This window comes from Chelon labrosus (genome assembly GCF_963514085.1).
Source record: "Chelon labrosus genome assembly, chromosome: 22".
NCBI lineage: Eukaryota > Metazoa > Chordata > Actinopteri > Mugiliformes > Mugilidae > Chelon > Chelon labrosus.
Window position 1 is genome coordinate 4,982,732 of NC_140355.1, and position 18,330 is coordinate 5,001,061.

An 18,330-nucleotide genomic window follows, 5' to 3' on the forward strand; every position below is an offset into this window, starting at 1 on the left:
CAACAACAACAACAACAACAACAAAAGAAACCTGTGGTTCATCACATCTGGACATAATATAAAGTTAGTCACTGCGCACTAAAATGTAAATAAACAACAACAAATAAGAACATTAATTCTTTACATGCCAAACAGGAAGCAAATTCCACAGTGATTCATTTTGATGTGATTTTGAGTCACTTTTTTTTTTTTCTTTTAATAAAAAGCTGGTATCATTTTACATTCCATTCTACCAAACCTTGGTTTGAATTTTTAAGAAAAGAAAAATTACATTCAGACTTCCCCTGCACTACCAGTTCCACCAGGGAGAAATAGGTTCTATACAGTATTTGCCAGAATTACATTTCTCAATTTGTTGGCTCTGTTCTCCAGCACTTTGGATTTAGCACTTAAAAACAAACCATGTTGAAACACCAATTATACGGTTTAATTTGTGCAAGTTTATGCCATCATGCACTGATTGAAAGATGGAAGCGTTATGGCCATTTTTGCACACGTTAAACTCTTTGCAGTCAGTAAACATACAGTGCGGTTTCTATGTTAAGGATGGCTGGTCTGCTGCACTGGCCAAACACTGAAGAACAATACAGCAACTGGATGCTTCAAATTTAAATTTGGCTCTTTAGATTCAAGGTGCTGGATCACAGAGTCAAAACTAGCAAAAACATCCTCACTGTCCGGCTGTTTCATCCCTGCACTGTGCATTGTTGCTGCATCTAGATGGTAGTGTTTTGACTGCCCTCTTTCTTCCTCCTGTCACGAGCTCGATGTAAGATGAAGATCAGGACGGCAGTGAGGAGCAGGACAAAGAGAAAGATGAGCGTCCCCCAGGCTCCCGGGGTCAGGGCCTTCCTGAGCCTCACGTCCTCTGCAGGCAGCAGGTTACTTAAACTCAGCATGTAGCCCAGAGCCCAACCCACCGACGTGTCCCCAGCCTGCAGTATTAGCAACATCATTAATATAATGAATCATAATTTGAATATTGCCGTTGAGTGTTCTTTATTTTATACATTACCTTCTTCTGGAAGGACACGTGTGGGAATGTTGTGTCATCAAAGCCGTATCCTCTCAACATGAGAATCTTGACAAACACAGAGGCAGCACAGTAGTCCTGCAAACGAGACTTTTGCTCTGGAGCAAGAAGCATCATCTGGAACAAAAATACAACAAGTTTAGACTGTGCCATGTCATTAATAAAGCACAAATATACAAATATATAAAGAACTTTACTTGACTGAAGGTCTTGCCGCACACTATTCTGGCTGCCTCCTCCAACTGTGAAGGAGAGCTCACAGGGATCCCAGTGATTTGCTGCAGGAAGGAGTGAATGTAGAAGAATGCAGAGAAAGCCTGAAGACATGGAAACACAAAACCAAGTCACGAACAATTCATAGCATAGAGGAGAGTGACCTGGCCAAGAGATCTTGTCCAAACCTTGTTAGTGCAATGTCACAAATGATACAAACAGCCAAATATGTGGTGGTGCAGTGGTGGTGCAGTGGTGTAGCAATGTTGCCTCACAGCAAGAAGGTTCCAACTTGGACTTTCTGTGTGCATGTGTAAGTTTGGCTGCAGTTCTTGCCAACGGTCCTTAGACATGCATGTCAGATTAACCTGTGATTCCAAACTGGCTTTAGGTATGCATGTGAGTGTGAATGTTTGTCTCTCTGTTATAGCCCTGTGCTAGACTGATTTGTTCAGTGCCCTGCCGCTCGCCCACTAGCGGCTGGGACAGGCTCCAGCCCACTTGCAACCCTCTAAACATAAGCGGTTATAGATAACGGATAGATGGAAGACAAATACGACCGTGAACATATTCAAATCAACAATAAAACGTGCAATTTTATCGAGAGGATTTTAGCACAATTGTAGAAGTTACCATATTGATCAAGAATGCTATTTATTCTCTTTAAATGTGATTTATTGTATATTAAAAGAAAAGAAGGGCAGCACACTTAAAAGCTTTTTTTTGCCTAACTTCAGGGACACACATTTGTAGAATATTGTGAGACCACTAGCAACACTGATTTAGGTATTTTTGCATAGATAAGAAGGAACCAGCCCAAGCCAAACTGAGTGTCTGCATAGAAAAAGGAAAACCTAGCAGCAGTATATAAGGAACAGTGGCTTACAGTTTCACAACCCAGACTGTCGCATTACAGAGCTATACAAAGACAACAGCGTGCAGCCTACTGTGAAATGTCAGTGCTTCTGTATTTTCAGTGCAGTTAATGCGCACAGTGATCTAATGTGCTTTATTGAAATTCAAAGGTAACTTGAAAAGAGATTTTCTATTCTTGCAATACAAATGAAACTTATTTCTTTATTTTAATATAGTTTAGTTCATATTCCTCCGTATAAATAGGAAATTATATTATGTCCCCTCTTGTATAGTTTAAGCAGCACCTTTACCTGCATATTTATCCTTGAATTTCATGGTTGAATGGTCCTTTCCTTTCCTTTATTGGTTCCTTTATTAGACGCTCAACTTGCATTCACAACATATAATGCAGGATTTTGTGGTGGATTATTTTTCACCGGTTGCCTGGCAACTGATCCCAGTCAAGAAAATAGACATATAATCCTCTTAAAACAACAATGTGTTTTAATACATCAGTTATTGTTGTGATAAACTGAGCTATTGTTGTTATTTACTGAGCTGTATGGGTGCTAGTAGATGAATTATTGTTTTGTTTTTAACCAGGTGAGATGTTTAATCCTGTTTCTGTTGTTTTGCTAAGATAACTTTCTGCTGTCTGTATTTTTAACAGACCACCAGGAGAATAGCAACAATTGAAGTGAAGTGTGCTATTTTAGATCACCGCTAATCTGAATGCAAGCACGTTTTGTATATGAGTGTACCTGCAACAGATTAAAAAAATACACAGCAGGCCAGATACAGACTGGCCTTTAATCTAACACAGTGGTGTCAAACATATGGCCCGTGAGACAAAATCGGTCTACCAAAGGGTTCAACCTGGCCCGCGGTGTCATTTTGCAAAGTGCGGAAATTACATGACTGACTTTAACTGCAATTTTTCAATAAAAGTAACTGCCATTTTCCTAATTTGTCCACTACAGGTTGCTGTCTTTTAGTAAGCGTTGTGGACATAACACAACACTGAGAACTAAAACTAAACAGCAGATGGCAGCAATATGCATAAATTTCACTTTTTTTAGGTTGTTCATAAAATGTTTTGTAAAAAGATGGTTAATTAAATGTAAACATCCGCCCCTTTGAAATCAAATTGGGCTGTACATGGCGTCTGAACTAAAATGAGTTTGACACCCGGATCTAAAATGTCACTAATGTCAGGTGCATTTCGTCCAGCCTTTCTTACCATGTAGCTACCGGTGATGTTTGGTTGGAAGACATTGTCAAAGGAGCACTTCGAGAAGGAACAGCTGTCGAAGGAGAAGATCTCGGACACGTTACCCACACAGTGTTCATAATGTCCGGTGCCTTGAACTGTCAAAGTAGCCTGAGGATTGTAGGAGTGGGGTCTGTACGTTGTTGTACATGGCGAGTTGAATATGCTGTCCAGCTTTAAAGCTGTACTGTGGCCTGCAGGATAGCAGGGGTGTGTGACTGAGCCCGAGTAACCCTGAGACTGAGAGAGACAGAGAGACACAGAGTGAGATGATAATAATTATTATGAAATTTTACCTTACATAATACAATAGTCAGAACTCAACCAATATCCAATGTCTTATAGAATTAATTATTTTGGATAACTGAATGTTGTAAATGCCATAAATATTATATTGCTATTACATAATATGTCCACCAGAGGGCAGTGTCATGCTTATGTTTTAGTTGTAATATAGATTACGGTGGCCTGGAGGTGCAAATCAACATTACAAAACATAAAACACTTTTACAAATTCTGAAACAAATTTACATTTCAGAAAACAAAACTACAAGTCTTAAAACAAAATTACATTTCAGAAAACAAATTTACATTTTAGAAAACAAAATTACATCTCAGAAAACACATTTACAAGTTGCAAAACAAAATTACAATTCAGAAAACAAATTTACAAGATGCAAAACAAATTTACATTTCAGAAAACAAAATACAAGTTGTAAAACAAAATTACATTTCAGAAAAAAAATTACAAGTTGTAAAACAAAATTACATTTCAGAAAACAAATTTACAAATTGCAAAACAAATTTACATTTCAGAAAACAAAATGACAAATAACATAACACTTTTACAAAGACCAAAACACTTTTACAATATCTGAAACAAATTTACATTTCAGAAAACAAATTTACAAGACACCAAACACTTTGACAAACTGCAGAAACAAATTTACAAAAAGGCCAACATCAACCGGAAAGGGAATGTACCAACCCCGGGGTTGACCCGGAAGTGAACGAGGAGCGGTCATGACGAGTTCTAGTCGTCAATGGAGAAGCTAACGGAGACCTGAGATGAGCGAAAGGCAAGCACATGAGCCGACTATCTAGTTTTTGACCAAGATGGAGTGCGAGCGAGCCGTGTTTTGCCCTTTTTGCGGACGATATATGCGACGGTTAACACAGTTTTGTTTCTGCAGTTTGTCAAAGTGTTTGGTGTCTTGTAAATTTGTTTTCTGAAATGTAAATTTGTTTCAGATATTGTAAAAGTGTTTTGGTCTTTGTAAAAGTGTTATGTTATTTGTCATTTTGTTTTCTGAAATGTAAATTTGTTTTGCAATTTGTAAATTTGTTTTCTGAAATGTAATTTTGTTTTACAACTTGTAATTTTTTTTTCTGAAATGTAATTTTGTTTTACAACTTGTATTTTGTTTTCTGAAATGTAAATTTGTTTTGCATCTTGTAAATTTGTTTTCTGAATTGTAATTTTGTTTTGCAACTTGTAAATGTGTTTTCTGAGATGTAATTTTGTTTTCTAAAATGTAAATTTGTTTTCTGAAATGTAATTTTGTTTTAAGACTTGTAGTTTTGTTTTCTGAAATGTAAATTTGTTTCAGAATTTGTAAAAGTGTTTTATGTTTTGTAATGTTGATTTGCACCTCCAGGCCACCGTAATAGATAGATCGATAGATGGATACTTTATTGATCCCGAAGGAAATTCAAGCATCCAGTAGCAGTAACATATACCCTGCTTAGTAGTTGCTGAAATACTTAAAATGGAAAACTTCTTAAGTGCTTTGTAAAAATATATATATATTTATACATCCTGTTGTGCAAAACCTCCCTAAAACATGAATGGATAAGGATTGAAAATATCTAGTGTGAAATATATAAATAAATACTGATTTCTAATACGATTAGATCATTCATGCATTAATGTGCAAATGTGTGGGAGGTGAAAACATATAAATATGTGAAAGGTGAAAACCTTTCACATATTTATAAAAACCTTAAAATGTATCTTAATTATGAAGTCATGCTTTGTGAAACAGGATCCTGTTGCAGTGTGCTTCAAGAATGTATGTCACTCCACCTTCATGATATGGGCCAGCAGTCTCTTGAGGAACTGGTCCCGCCCATAGCACAGAAAGCTGTGCGTGTACAGAGAGTACTCTTGGCCATAAAGACGCAGCTTCATCTGGTCACGTTTGTCCTCTACTTCCTCCTGGGTGGCAAATGTTATCTGCGTGGACGCCCCACCAAAATCAAGGGCTCCCACTGTCGGCCTGCCAGGGCTTAACCACCGTCCCACAAAACCATACTGCAAAGAAACAAATCGAGAAAACCAAGTCAGAAAATTCCCCCAAGTTGACTCAGGGATTCAACCTGACATCATGCTGCTTTTGTTAGTCCTCTCCAACAGGGTACCTTAATGAAGTTCTCTAGGAGATAGTTCACGGTGACCCAACCGTACGCTCCCTCCTCTTGACCAGTCAGTATGGCCGCTCCCCGATAGTCGAAAGGGTAGGTCCGGATTTTGTCGCCCACTTCCTTCAGAATCTGATTTGACTGCTCCGGGCTGGAAATACTGAAACAATAATGTTATTTTACTGAAATGTCTTAATTTAGAGGTTTCACCAGAGGTCTTACTGACCTAAGCTTCACGATTCATTCTTAGGCCTGTTAAGTTTTAAAAGTTCAACAGATGTCAAGGCTTTCTTTGAAGTTTTCATGGAGACATGACCTTAAAATCAGTTCCGCATGTTTGCCTGCAGGACCAGATGCCACAGGCTCATCATTTCAACCAGCCCACCAGACTCCACAAGAGTCGTCAAGTTGACTTGTCCCAGACAGACAACTTAAAACTGAATACTTCACTTACTTCTTTACATTTGATTTAGAGTTGCTGTTTCTTAGCTCAGAGTAACCATTCAATAAATTTATAACTTAGTTATAATTTATAACTATTCTGAAACACAAAAAAACATAGTGTAATATCCTGTCAACAAACATTTATGTTGATATTTATTAAGGGTGAAGAACAGAAATGGGAAAACTACATAAAGTTTGGAACGAGGCAATTTATGTATAATGTATGGAGTCACATTTGTGCCAACATTTTACGAACAAAGAGAGACTGAACAAATTATGTTACGTATTACATATGTTTACATATGTTCCAATCTCTCCTGAGTGAGTTCGGGAGCTAAAGCGAAACCACAGATACTTATATTTGAATAAATTTAAACTATCCTCAACTGTCATTGCTTGAGGCCTATCTCCCCTCTGCAGTTTTGCATTTCCAACACCAGTGCATCCTTGTAATTTTAGCTGCACATCTGGACGCAGTGTCACAATTCCTCCTTTGTGCTGTCGGGACATTCTTACTAGTAGCATTGGGTAACTTGGTAGAACAAAAGGAAGGTGAATTAACAGAGTGCAGATTAGTCATCAACGCGTTGGCACAATTCCTGTGAATCCAGGTGTCTGCACATTCCGTTTCTTTCACAGCAACCCGACAAAACATTCTCCTAAAAAGAGATGCATTGCCTTAGCCGAAACAATAATGCAATTTTACCTAAATGTCTTAATTTAGTGGTTTCACCAGAGGGTACTCAGCACAGATATTTGATTGCCAAACATTTCTGTATACCTTGCCTACACCAAGCTTCATGTTTCATTCTCGGCCTGTTAAGCTATAAAAGTCCAACAGACCTCAAGGCTTTCTTTGGAGTTTTCATGGAAACATGACCTTAAAATCAGTTTCACATGTTTGCCTGCAGGACCAGAGGCCACAGGTTCGTCATTTAAACCAGCCCACAAGAGTCGTGAAGTTGACTCCTTCACTAGAACCCTTACTTCTTTATATTTGAATCAGAGATTCTGTTCTTAGCTCTCTACACCTATTGCCTAAGCTCATTTAATCATGTTTAGTAAGCTTATTGGTAACATTAGTTGTCGTTAGTCGTAACTCAAACATAAAAATAACAAGAGAACTTAAGTTTGAGTTGGTTTCTAGGCCAATGCTGAGCACCTTTTGAAAGATTTTTATTCACTCTACTGTCCAGCTCATCCCAAACCATCCCAGCTGGGTTTAGATTGGTCATTGTGGAGGCCAGGTCGTCTGACGCAGAAGTCCATGCAGATCACAGAACCTCGATGTGTGTTTTGGATCACTGTCTTGCTAAAAATGTTTCACAATGTTGGTCCCATCAAGAGTAAATCAGTGTTGCTCCAGAATGTTGTTAACTGGTTAGCTGTGCCTTGAATCTGTGGAGTAAATGTCCAATAGGATCCCAAGGCTCCTCAACACCAGCACACGTTCTCCTCTGCATCTCATATAGTCCAGATTTCTCCAGTCTAACTCCAATGTTATGACAAATACTCAACCAGCCACCGGCCGTGTTGTCTTAATTATTGCTGGAACGGCAATTAAAAGTATTTTAACAACCAGCCACTGTATATTCATTTATTTTAGTGCTATGTGAAGTAAGTAAAGTGAGATCCATCCAGCACCATGGATTGCAATTTTATTATTATTACTGGATAAATAGATGAGGACAGCCCTTGTTACATGGAATGATTGCCGTGAAAGTTGATTGAGCCTTTGCTACAGTCTCACATACACAACACAAAATAAACACAGACAGGCCGGTCACACAGGCAGACAGACACACACACTGACTCACTTCAGAAGCCTCATGCCAGCTGTGGCTCCCAGGTACACAGGTGTGAGCTGGTGCTTGTCTTTGGGGATGTCCTTCACGGCCTGGTCCAGACAAGCCTCCAAACTCTGCCCTGCTGCTCCCTGTTGGCCCGCATAGCTAGAGATCCCTCCGCCTGAGTGAGTGATGAACAAAAAAAGACTAAAAAAACGGACTGCATAACCAACTTGTAGATTCATGTTATCAGTTAGTTGCCATAGGCAGCATGAATATCATGATGCAAATCAAGCAAACACTCACCGGCATGAGAATATCTTGAACTGAAGGTAAACTCTGAAAATGTGCACGTATACTGCTTTGATGTTCTTGACTCAGACTGGAAACTATCACTCACCTTACTGGTGAGGACAACAAAAACACAGGTGGATGCGTTTAAATTGTTTAAATTCAATTCTAAGAAACCCGTCTAGGTCAAAACATCATGTACATGAGAAGTGAAAAAGAAGTGTTCTGAAGTGACCTTTTTATCAGGCGGGGAGTGGCAAACCAGAACATTCTGCTCATTTGTGACTCACGGCTACCCTGAGACAAAGATTTGCTTAGTGTGTGCAGAGATGTGAAGATGATGTGATGAGATTTACAGGGAACAGCTTTCACAGACTGCGCCTGATAAAGCACAGTATGTTTTTAATGGCTCACTTACAAAGTAACCAATACATAGAGGTGGAGAGGTTATACTGTGAGTGAACTGAAGGCATACTCTTCTGAAAACCTGTGCAACTTAAAAATATATACAGTATAGGGACACATTCTGATTGGGAGTAGCATGGTTATTCAGTGTTCAACACTGTTGCCTCAGAGCAAGGAGGTTCTGGGTTCCGACTTGCCTGTTGGCTGGGGCCTTTCTGTGCTGAGTTTGCATGTTCTCCCTATGCCTGGGTGTCTTTTATCCGGCTACTCCAACTTCCTCCCACAGTCCAAAGACATGCAGTTTTTTTTTTTATCAATATCAAGTGTGCAAACTTAGAACTTGCATAGTTGGTAGGTAAGACTGAAGTATAGCCTCAGGTGGATGGGAGGACAGGAGCACCTGAGGACAGTCATTTGTCATACAAAGAAACAGCAGCTAGTCGCTTCAGATACAACTCAAAAAAGGATTAGTGGCTATGGATGCAAAGGGAATGCAGAAATCACCCATAAGCTCAAAGAATAGGGAAAGCTATGAGCCCAAATTCATCTTACATGGATGGGTACTGTACATTGGTGGGGTAAAGCATGGTGGTACAAATGTCAAGGTCTGGGGCTGTTTTTCTTCAGACTACAATTGTGTAACTGAACTTCAGTGACTTAAATGCTTTCAGTGCAAACTCTGGGGATGATTTTCCCCTGAGTTTGCACTGAAAGCATGGTCCTGATAGGTGGGGAAGTGAGTGGGGAGGAGTGAGGGAGAAGAAGGGTAACAGGCGGAGAAGCGGGTTGTGACGAGAAGTAGGAGAGAGAAGATACAGGAATAAAATATAGAGGCGGCTGAGCACTGAAGTGTGTTGTCGCGAGGACGTTGCTTTGCCATTTGCTTCACTGGTTGGAGTTTGCTGTTTCTCCAGGAGTCCAGTAAGGCTCTCAGTGCTACAGTTAAGGACACCATTATGGACGGCAGCAGATGCCACAGCGATCAGTAGAGGACAGAGTGCTTTGGGAGGACATTAACATTAACTGTGCTTAACTCAACTGGAAACCGGGAGTTACACATCTGCAACGCACCAGAGCAGCAAACAGGCCTGCAACGGGCTGTGTGTGGGCCCACGTGTTTCTAATCTAATCTAGCTTGTGTTTATGTGTTTTGTTATTATTACGTAAGGCGGTAAGCTTTATTATGTCCAGATTCCCAATCTGCAGACAACATTCCCATTCTTTTTGGCACTAATATTTCCAAATTCAGATCATCCAGTGCCGCATAGGAAGCAGTAGGTTTAGAAACATCCGCTCAATGAGGGTATCTGCTGGCCAACAAACGGCTCCACCTCTACCTGTCACCTGGCCAGTAAAAGTCACTCCTGTGGACAGTCCGGCAGCTGAGGTGAAGTATATTGCTACCTGTGAAGTCCAAGAAAGACACACAGTATCCTAATCACAGAACGTGCTTCCTCACCTGCCCTTCCACCAAGTGTGTTGGTACAGCCAACTGTATTGTTCTCTAAAATGATGGACAAAAATAAATTGCTTCTGCTGATACGAAATGAGTCACTGAAGGATACCTCCATCTCCATGCGCACAGTGATTTAGTCACTGATCAATTTTGGATGCCAAATGGGTGGAAAGAACGACTTCGAGCCAGAGGTCCAATGTGTTCTCGACTGACAAGTGGGATGTTGGATTAGCAACAGCAGTGGAACACAACATCCGATTAACTGACAACACTCCATTTAGAGAGAGGTCTCGACGAGTATCACTTGCTGACCTAGACGACTTTCGACATCACCTGCTAGGCCTGCTAGCAGTAGGGATAATCAAAGAATTAGGAAGCCCATATGCCTCACCCATTGTCCTTGCACAAAAGAAATCTGGGAAATTGCACATGTGCATCGACTATCGAACACCAAAGGACAATTCCTGACGAGTACACAATGCCACAGATCGACGATGCATTAGACTGCCTATCTGGAAGCAAGTGGTTTTCTGTGCTGAATTTGGCATTTATTGGAAGAACATGGAAGAACATGAACAACAATAACTCAAGGTGATGGACAGACTACAAGAGGCTAGTCTGAAGTTGTCTATAGGCAAGTGTCAGTTTTGCCAGATGCAGGTTACCGACATGGGACACATTGCGTCAGAGGATGTCATTGCCACGGACCCTGCTAAAGTGGAAGCGGTAACCAAGTGGAAACAGTCCACTGACCTTCCCTCTTTGTAGTCCTTCTTAGGATTCTGTGGATACTACCGTTGCTTCTTAAAGAACTATTCCATCAAAGCCGGACCTCTTACCCAACTCTGCAAGGGTTATCCTCCAAACCAGAAGAAAACCGGGTCAGTCAAAACACCAGACAAGATGTACTATAAAGCCAGTGAAACGGTTGGGGAGCGGTGGGGATCAGTCATGTGATCAAGAAGATCATCCACAGCCTCAGAAATGCACCTGTGCTTGCATTTGCTGATCCAGCCAAGCCCAGGAGAACCCAGAGGGGCTTAGACCAGTTGCTTTTGCTAGCAGGAAGCTGAATCGAAGGGGGCCCTTTGATGGCTTTCTTCACTGGGAAGACTACCGAGTCAGCATTTTGAGCTTTGATCATGTCACACCAATTTATCCGCTTCAGACAACCAAAATCCATATGTGGGAGAAATGCAAAACACTCAGGGATAGCATCAGGGGAAAAGCCTAAGGCCTCCACCCCACTAAGGACCTCTGAAGCTGGTTGTCCACATCTTATCTGTTCACACAAAGCTTTCATTCCCTCAGGTGGTATGTTTTTCCACTCGCCATCGCTGCCTGGCAGGGGTTGCGTGACAATGAGTCAGCATCAGTCAGCTGATAACATTACCTGTGCTTAATTCCGTGGAAACCGGGAGCAGCAAACATGCCTGCAACGGGTATTGCGTGTGAGGGTGTGCATGTGCATGTGTGGGCCCACGTGTGTCTATAGTGTGTTGGATTGCGAATGTATGAAGTTTAGATAGGGTAATAGTTTTGACAACATCTAATGAGTCATTATTTAGTTGAGTTTAGTAAATACTTAACTTTGTGTTTATGTGTTTCGTTATTATTAGGTAAAGCGGTAAGCATTGTTATTTGTTGCTATTGTTTGTGCTTAAACCTAATATTTAAGTAAATAATGTCTAAGTAACATCCACATGAGTGCCGGGTCCAAAAGTTTTCCAGCAGAACATCGAATTGTCACAAGATGTTCAATATTATTTACTTTTCCTGTCAGTGGTTATGTTGTGGCTGATCTGTGTATATTTCTATTTATACTGCTAGTCCACAAGTTCCACGTTTTGCTGAATTTCAGCCAAAAGCTAATTATGTCGACATCAAACACAAACTTGCAATATACATGCATAAGGGCAAAAGAAAAAAGGAAATATTTTACCGTACTCTTGGTTGCAGTTGGTATTGTGTGTAGTGCTTAACATGCAAAACATTTGATTCTGGTAGAGAAGAGTTTGACACTCACCTTTAACATGGCATTCACTGTGCTGGGTGACCACACCCGTGCCATTTTGCTTGTCTGCTGGCCACTTATATATATACAAAGCTGTGTGTGAAGATCCAGCATCCAGGACAATCCCATACTGCAGAGAGTTAAAAAATGCAAACAAAAACAAAACATAAGGAGCATTAAATACAGTGAAATGGTATTGACTTCACAGCAAAACTTACATAAAGTATAATTTCGGCATGATGGAGGTTTCTGATCATGGTGGAAGTCATCTGTATTGCTGCAAACCAGGTTATCTATCTTTAATATTCATATTAATTTTACTGCAGCCAGCTCTGGAGCACAGTGTTGGCATATTTGCTTATTCATTGTCTATATTGATGCAAGTTTGTTTAGGGTGTTTCTGTTGAGTTGTATGAGAACACAACAATAAAATATGAACGCTAAAGCACAGCGGGTAAATGTAGAGTTGAACATGACACTATGAAAATATAAAATTATATTTTTTAATGTTTTACGTATATATGAACTCTGACATCTGATATCACGCGCAAGACAACCTGCCATCTTTCTTTTTATCCGTATATGGAAGCGGGCGCGGTTACGTTGAGGAGTTAGATGTGGGTTTTAACAGAAAACAGAAAAACATGGCAGAAAGGTGAAAGAAATCATACCATTTTCACAGTGAGTGGGAAGAAGTGTTCTCTTTTACAACAGTAAAAGAAACGTTTGTATGTCTCATTTGTGGAGCTACTGTGGCAATGGCAAAGCAGCACAATGTGGAGAGACACTTCAGTTCAGTACTAGCTGTCACGCTAACTTCTATGCTAACTACCCCCCTAGCAGCGCACTACATGCAGAATGAGCCTGTGAGTTAAAGGTCGTCTTTTTTAACGAGGCCGGCAAAGAAGTCAAAACAAATGTAGCTAAAGCTTCATTTAGAGAAGCAAAGTTTTTTGTGAAACACCACGGTGACTTTAAACTCAAATATTGAACAAAAATCTGAAAAAAATTTGTTCTAAAAGTGTTTTTGTTAAAAATGCTACAGATTTGTACAAATATGATATGATTACTTTAATTATTTAAAGTTCAGAGACTGCTTTCAGGTGTGTTGGGTGTGGAACTTACTAACTGAAAGTAGGTCATGGGTGATTTTGTTTGTAGTATGCTAAGTTATGTTGTTGTATGTATAACTTGTGACTACAGAGTAGCGGAATATGTGATCATCATGGTTGTCTGTAGAAATCACGTTTGTTATGTTATCATATTGAGTTCAGGAGAAGTAAATTAATTTTTGTAGCTAATGGTTGGTCCATAGGGAGGGGCTGAAGGTATAAAACCTCTGGCCACCAAGGCCGTAAAAGGGAGTTGGAGGATGACGCTCAAGGTATGGAGGTCTCATGAACTGTTTGCCGAAACAAGTTTCAGTTATTTTTCTGCATTTTATGTAAATAAAAGCACACTTATTTTTTGCAACCAAAGCCATCTCCTTGATTTTTTTTTAATCCCATGGAATATTTTAACCCAGTTTTTGTGACAAAGGACATGGGAAAAAGTTCATGATTTGGTCAAAAATGTCACAAAAATGTTCATTTGATAAAAAATAAAACGGGTGACTTGAAACAAAATGCTACAAATGTGCTCATTCCTGCAATGCAGTCACAGAAAGATAGATGTGACATATCACAGAGATGTGATAGTTCAAATGTTGAAACTGAATTATATGAACAAAAATAAATAATGAAAAATGTTGCATGTTTAAATACACAGATTCCTACCATGTAAATCACTGTTAATATTTATATCAGCTATAAGGCCACAATCATAAGTTAGGGAATCTTAATTCCTAGAAAATGTCTTCAGTATTTTATTAATTTATTTATTCGTATCATTTTTGCGAATGCAGTGTGATTCTACAGTTCTTCTGCTTTCAGAGTCTCTGTGATAGAAGACCTGTTACCCTGGCAGTGCTTCCACTTTCACTACAATGCAGAATTACAAATCACTTCAGCTCTAAATGAAAGAAGTATGCTGAAATCCAGCCATGCAAGAAGGCTTTTGACTGACCACCCAAAGGAAAGAAACCGCAAACACACACTCACACACAAATCCACTTGCAGAGATAGATAAATATGCACATTCATCCACAGGCAATTGCAAAGACCCAGACACCCAAATCAGTTCAAGGGCTGAACATCATGTGGACACGCTCACCGTTATTACTCACAACAGTGTACTTCCTCATTACTGTTGTGCAGTCAGCTGTAAAGACTTGTTCTAACACTTGCCAAAATCATGAGGAGCTCTAATGGTGTGCTTTGTCCTCTTTTCGTCCACTACTGGAACTGTTGGGACTCTTTCTGCAAAATAAGTAAGAAAGCCCTTTTGTCCCTTTCTGTGTCTGGTCTCCTGTATCGTTAGAGATATTTATCTGGTAACACAAAAAAATGAGGAAAAAGAGGAAACAAAGCTGAAGCTGACCTGTGCAGCAAAAAACACTGCAGTGTGGTTTCTAGACTTTTATGTTTCTCAGTTGAGTTTGTGTTGTGTTTCTTTGTGCAATTATTAGACATACAGTGAATTAATCACCCTAATACAACATTTTACATCAATGAGTAATCTTATAATGTTATATTTTGGGTTGTATAAATAGTTTATAATCTGAATACATGTCAATGCTTTTAATCTGCAGGTGTCTCCATGCATGGTTAATTCTTGAATAATATTTGTCATCTAAATGAAAAAAAGTCTGTCAGCCCTTCAGCCACAAGGTCCCTTGAGTGGAAGAGTGTCTGTATCTCAAAAAGCTGCTGCTTACATAGTACCATATGCTGTACATTCTATTTGAATGATGCTTTGCATACAAAAAAAAAGGCTATTTTGCATTTCATTTTCCTACCTACACACTTTCTATTGAGTACACATTGCTTTTCAAGTTTGCATTTCAGTTTTCATTTTGGCACCCTTAAAATAATAATTTGGTGATTTGTATATACAAATATATATTCTCTTGGTCAGACCAGAACCGTTGCTTTAACACTTTATTTCGATAAAAAAAAAAATTGATAGCTAAACAAATGATGTTGAAACAGCAGTGTATCTAATTGTCTGCATCCACGAGTAGAATAATTTAAACATATTTACGTATCTTTTGACCCGCAAAACAGAATAAGTGATTTCCACGCACAAAGTTGTCATTTCTTTTCCTTTCAGATGAATAATTCGCTTGCACGAATTGCTTAATTCAGTTCAATGACATGTGAAATATTGTGCATCCTCCCCTCCCGTAACCACGTTGTAAACACGTTTGTAAATTTACAAATTCACAGGGTGAAACATTCTCTTATGAAGTTAAATGTATATAAAATGTTCAGATAACTCCACATGGTACTAAACAGCCATAACTTAAAGTATGGCCTTAGATCTCAGCTAGAGATCTAAATGAAGCTGGAGGTAAACACCATTGTAAATATGTGTTGTTGTTGTTATTTCAATCACGATACACATTGGGCTCTGCAATAATTCATACTTGGAAAACAAATTTTAAATATGTTTTAAAAGTTTTCATTTATTTATTTTTATTTTTTGAAATTATGGTCACTACTTGACATCCATACATTTAAGGTTAATTTACGGATTGAGCAGAGAAGCTGGGGGAGGATGCGACTGATGTCAGAGGTAATAATGTCAAAAGATTCTCTAGAGCCAACATGTTCTGTGTAACACCTTCTCGTTCACTGCGTGTCGCCTGCGCTGAAGATATTTGGCTGCACGCCATCCCCGCAATTTACGACGCTGCTCCAAAAATACCCGGCGGAACCGACCTTACCCTGAACCCCGGTGCCTCCTGGACGTCTTCGGTGCGGATAGTGAGGAGCAGGATTGCAACAAGTCCAAACAGCAGCAGCGCTATGGGGACGCCGGGATGAGCGGAGCGCTGAGCCATGGCGTGAAAGTGAGACGCGCGGCGTGGAAACTCGAAGCGTCAACCTAACAGCGGCCAAGTGGGAGAAGTGGCTGATGGCTTCCCACTGGCAGGGCGCTATCACGGCCCCCCGCTTTGAGTTCACGTTTCCAATGCTGCCAGCCTCCTGTTTTACATTTCACTTGAGATAGCAAAGTCTGACCTGAACTCTAGTTCTGAGCTGAACCGCTGGAGAGATAGAGTGTGAGAGAGAGAGAGAGAGAGACAGAGAGAGCTCCCAGGCTACTCCTGCCATGGAGGCAGAAATGTTTTCATCAAGGCCCTGAGTTAGTGACGGGAGAAACCTGCTGCTTGTTGACATTCAAGAAACAAGGGTGGAGCCACGATCACCACCTTTGTTCCTTGCAGAGTGAGGGATAACCACATGATTCCTGATTAATCAGTCATGAACGGACATGGGTGGCCCGAACTGGCGCAGGTCCACGTTTTTGGACTGCAGGGCTACAGAGCTGCTTGTTGTTTCCCTCCAGGATTTGCATGTGAATGGGTGCAGCTTAAAACCCGACTTGCAAATTGTCCTCGTTTGAATGACAGAATAAAGCATGGGAATAAAGTTTTCACTAGAGGCCTACCTTCTTTGTGCAAGTGATGTTTAAAGTCTATTTTTGCTGAAATTCTATTTTAACAGTATCTAAATATAGCGGAATATAATGAGTTATTTTAAAGGAGTCTGAATATTGCACTTGGCCTGTTTCTGATCTGAGTTTCTATGAGAAGTAAATGCCACAAAGAATTAATATAACAATGTGTTTTGATGCATGTAAGAGACAACGTAATGGTTAGTGTTTTTCCGTTGTTAACTGTCCTAGCAATGCAAAATGTAGCGAACAAGCAACTGCCAATGAAAGTAGGCCTACCCAGCTATAAAGCCCACTATGACCCAGGAGCAGAGGGCACAATAAACCATCTCAAAGTGAAAGTGAGTCATGTAAAATAATAAAAAGGAGATTGCAGATTCTGAATATGCAGGCCTTGAATTTTGCCACCTGTTCTCTGACCTTGTTGCATTGCAGGAAATATCAAGGTCAGCCCACAATGGATAATGTAAGATTTGATAGTCATTTGTTAATTTACATTGTTGCAACAGCACAGGGAATTTGACAGTAGCACACAGGGTAATAAAAAATAGAATAAGCAATTAAATACATTCAAAAGTAAATAAGTAAAAAAATGACTGATTGAAATTTTCAATGCCTGTTCTCTGTGTTGAGGCATTATTGTACACTGGACAAAACGGATATAGCACAATGTACTGTAGGAGTTACTGGACATTCACCATATATAGCGCTGCATGTTTTGTATCTTGGTAAAGCTATTGCACGAGTGTTTTCCAGTGTCTGTGGTCTACTGGGCTAGAGACTGACAGCAGCAGGAAGGAAGGACCTGCGTTATCTCTCCCTCTGACAGGGCCATTGAAGCAGCCTGTCAGTGCCATACACAGTAGTCTACGGTCAGTACTGCCATAGATAGAGTGAGACGTGTTCTTTATTAAGGATAATAGCTTTGCCGTCATCCTTTTGTCCTCCACCCCCACCACCTCAATGACTCAAGGGGCACTCTGGGACAGAACTGGCCTTCCTGACTAATTTGTTGGGTCTCGTCCTTGCTCCAGCAGAGCACGTAATAGTAGATGACTGATCCTGCCACTACTAGACTCAGTGCCTACAGGTTGATGCTATAGTAAAGATGGAGTGTTTGAAATGTTGTCAGTAGCAGCAATGGCAGCGGGCAAGAGCGTAGTCTTTGAGTGAGCAGTGAGGCAGCATGTACAGTGTGTAGCAGAGGGGCGTTGATACTGTAAATCCACCACCACGGTTAAAACGGTTTGTGTAGGGTGCGTCATTATAGTGCAGCAATATAGTGTTGCCAGCAAGCCTGAACTGGCCTTCAAGACCTTATAAAATACATTGCATAACTGAACTGTAAAGGGCTCGCTGCCTGTTAAGATTAAAAGCTTTTCTGAACCTGATAAGACCAGGTTCCGGAGGGAGGACGTCTTCACAGCAGAGACTTAACTGTACAACTTAACTTGTTGTGGTATCAAAAAGTGTCACTGATGACATTAATGTCTGGTCTGGTCTATTCAGAATGGTGTAACACTGAAACAATTAAATGGATTCCCCCCCCCCCCCCCCCCCCCCAAATGTCATGTCACACTG

The 18,330-nt window shown here is 40.2% G+C and overlaps 1 protein-coding gene across 1 annotated transcript; it reads right to left on the minus strand.

Annotated features, from left to right (window-relative positions):
- Positions 1-48: 48 nt before the first annotated feature.
- Positions 49-16,873, minus strand: entpd2b (ectonucleoside triphosphate diphosphohydrolase 2b). Its single transcript, XM_084572131.1, has 9 exons — positions 16,016-16,873; positions 12,202-12,319; positions 8,054-8,204; positions 5,793-5,952; positions 5,458-5,685; positions 3,342-3,611; positions 1,231-1,350; positions 1,016-1,150; positions 49-935 (listed from the first exon to the last, which is right to left on the minus strand). Exons 1-9 carry the CDS (start codon positions 16,130-16,132, stop codon positions 717-719), a joined length of 1,518 nt encoding a protein of 505 aa, XP_084428257.1. The 5' UTR covers positions 16,133-16,873; the 3' UTR covers positions 49-716.
- Between the last annotated feature and the right edge of the window lie 1,457 nt (positions 16,874-18,330).

Coding starts and splice junctions, on each gene's coding strand:
- entpd2b (XM_084572131.1), bottom strand. CDS start 16,132: ATGGCTCAGCGCTCCGCTCATCCCGGCGTCCCCATAGCGCTGCTGCTG. Junction 12,320..16,015: donor AGGAGGCACCGGGGTTCAGG/GTAAGGTCGGTT, acceptor AACTCTCTGCAG/TATGGGATTGTCCTGGATGC. Junction 5,686..5,792: donor TCCTAGAGAACTTCATTAAG/GTACCCTGTTGG, acceptor GTTTCTTTGCAG/TATGGTTTTGTGGGACGGTG.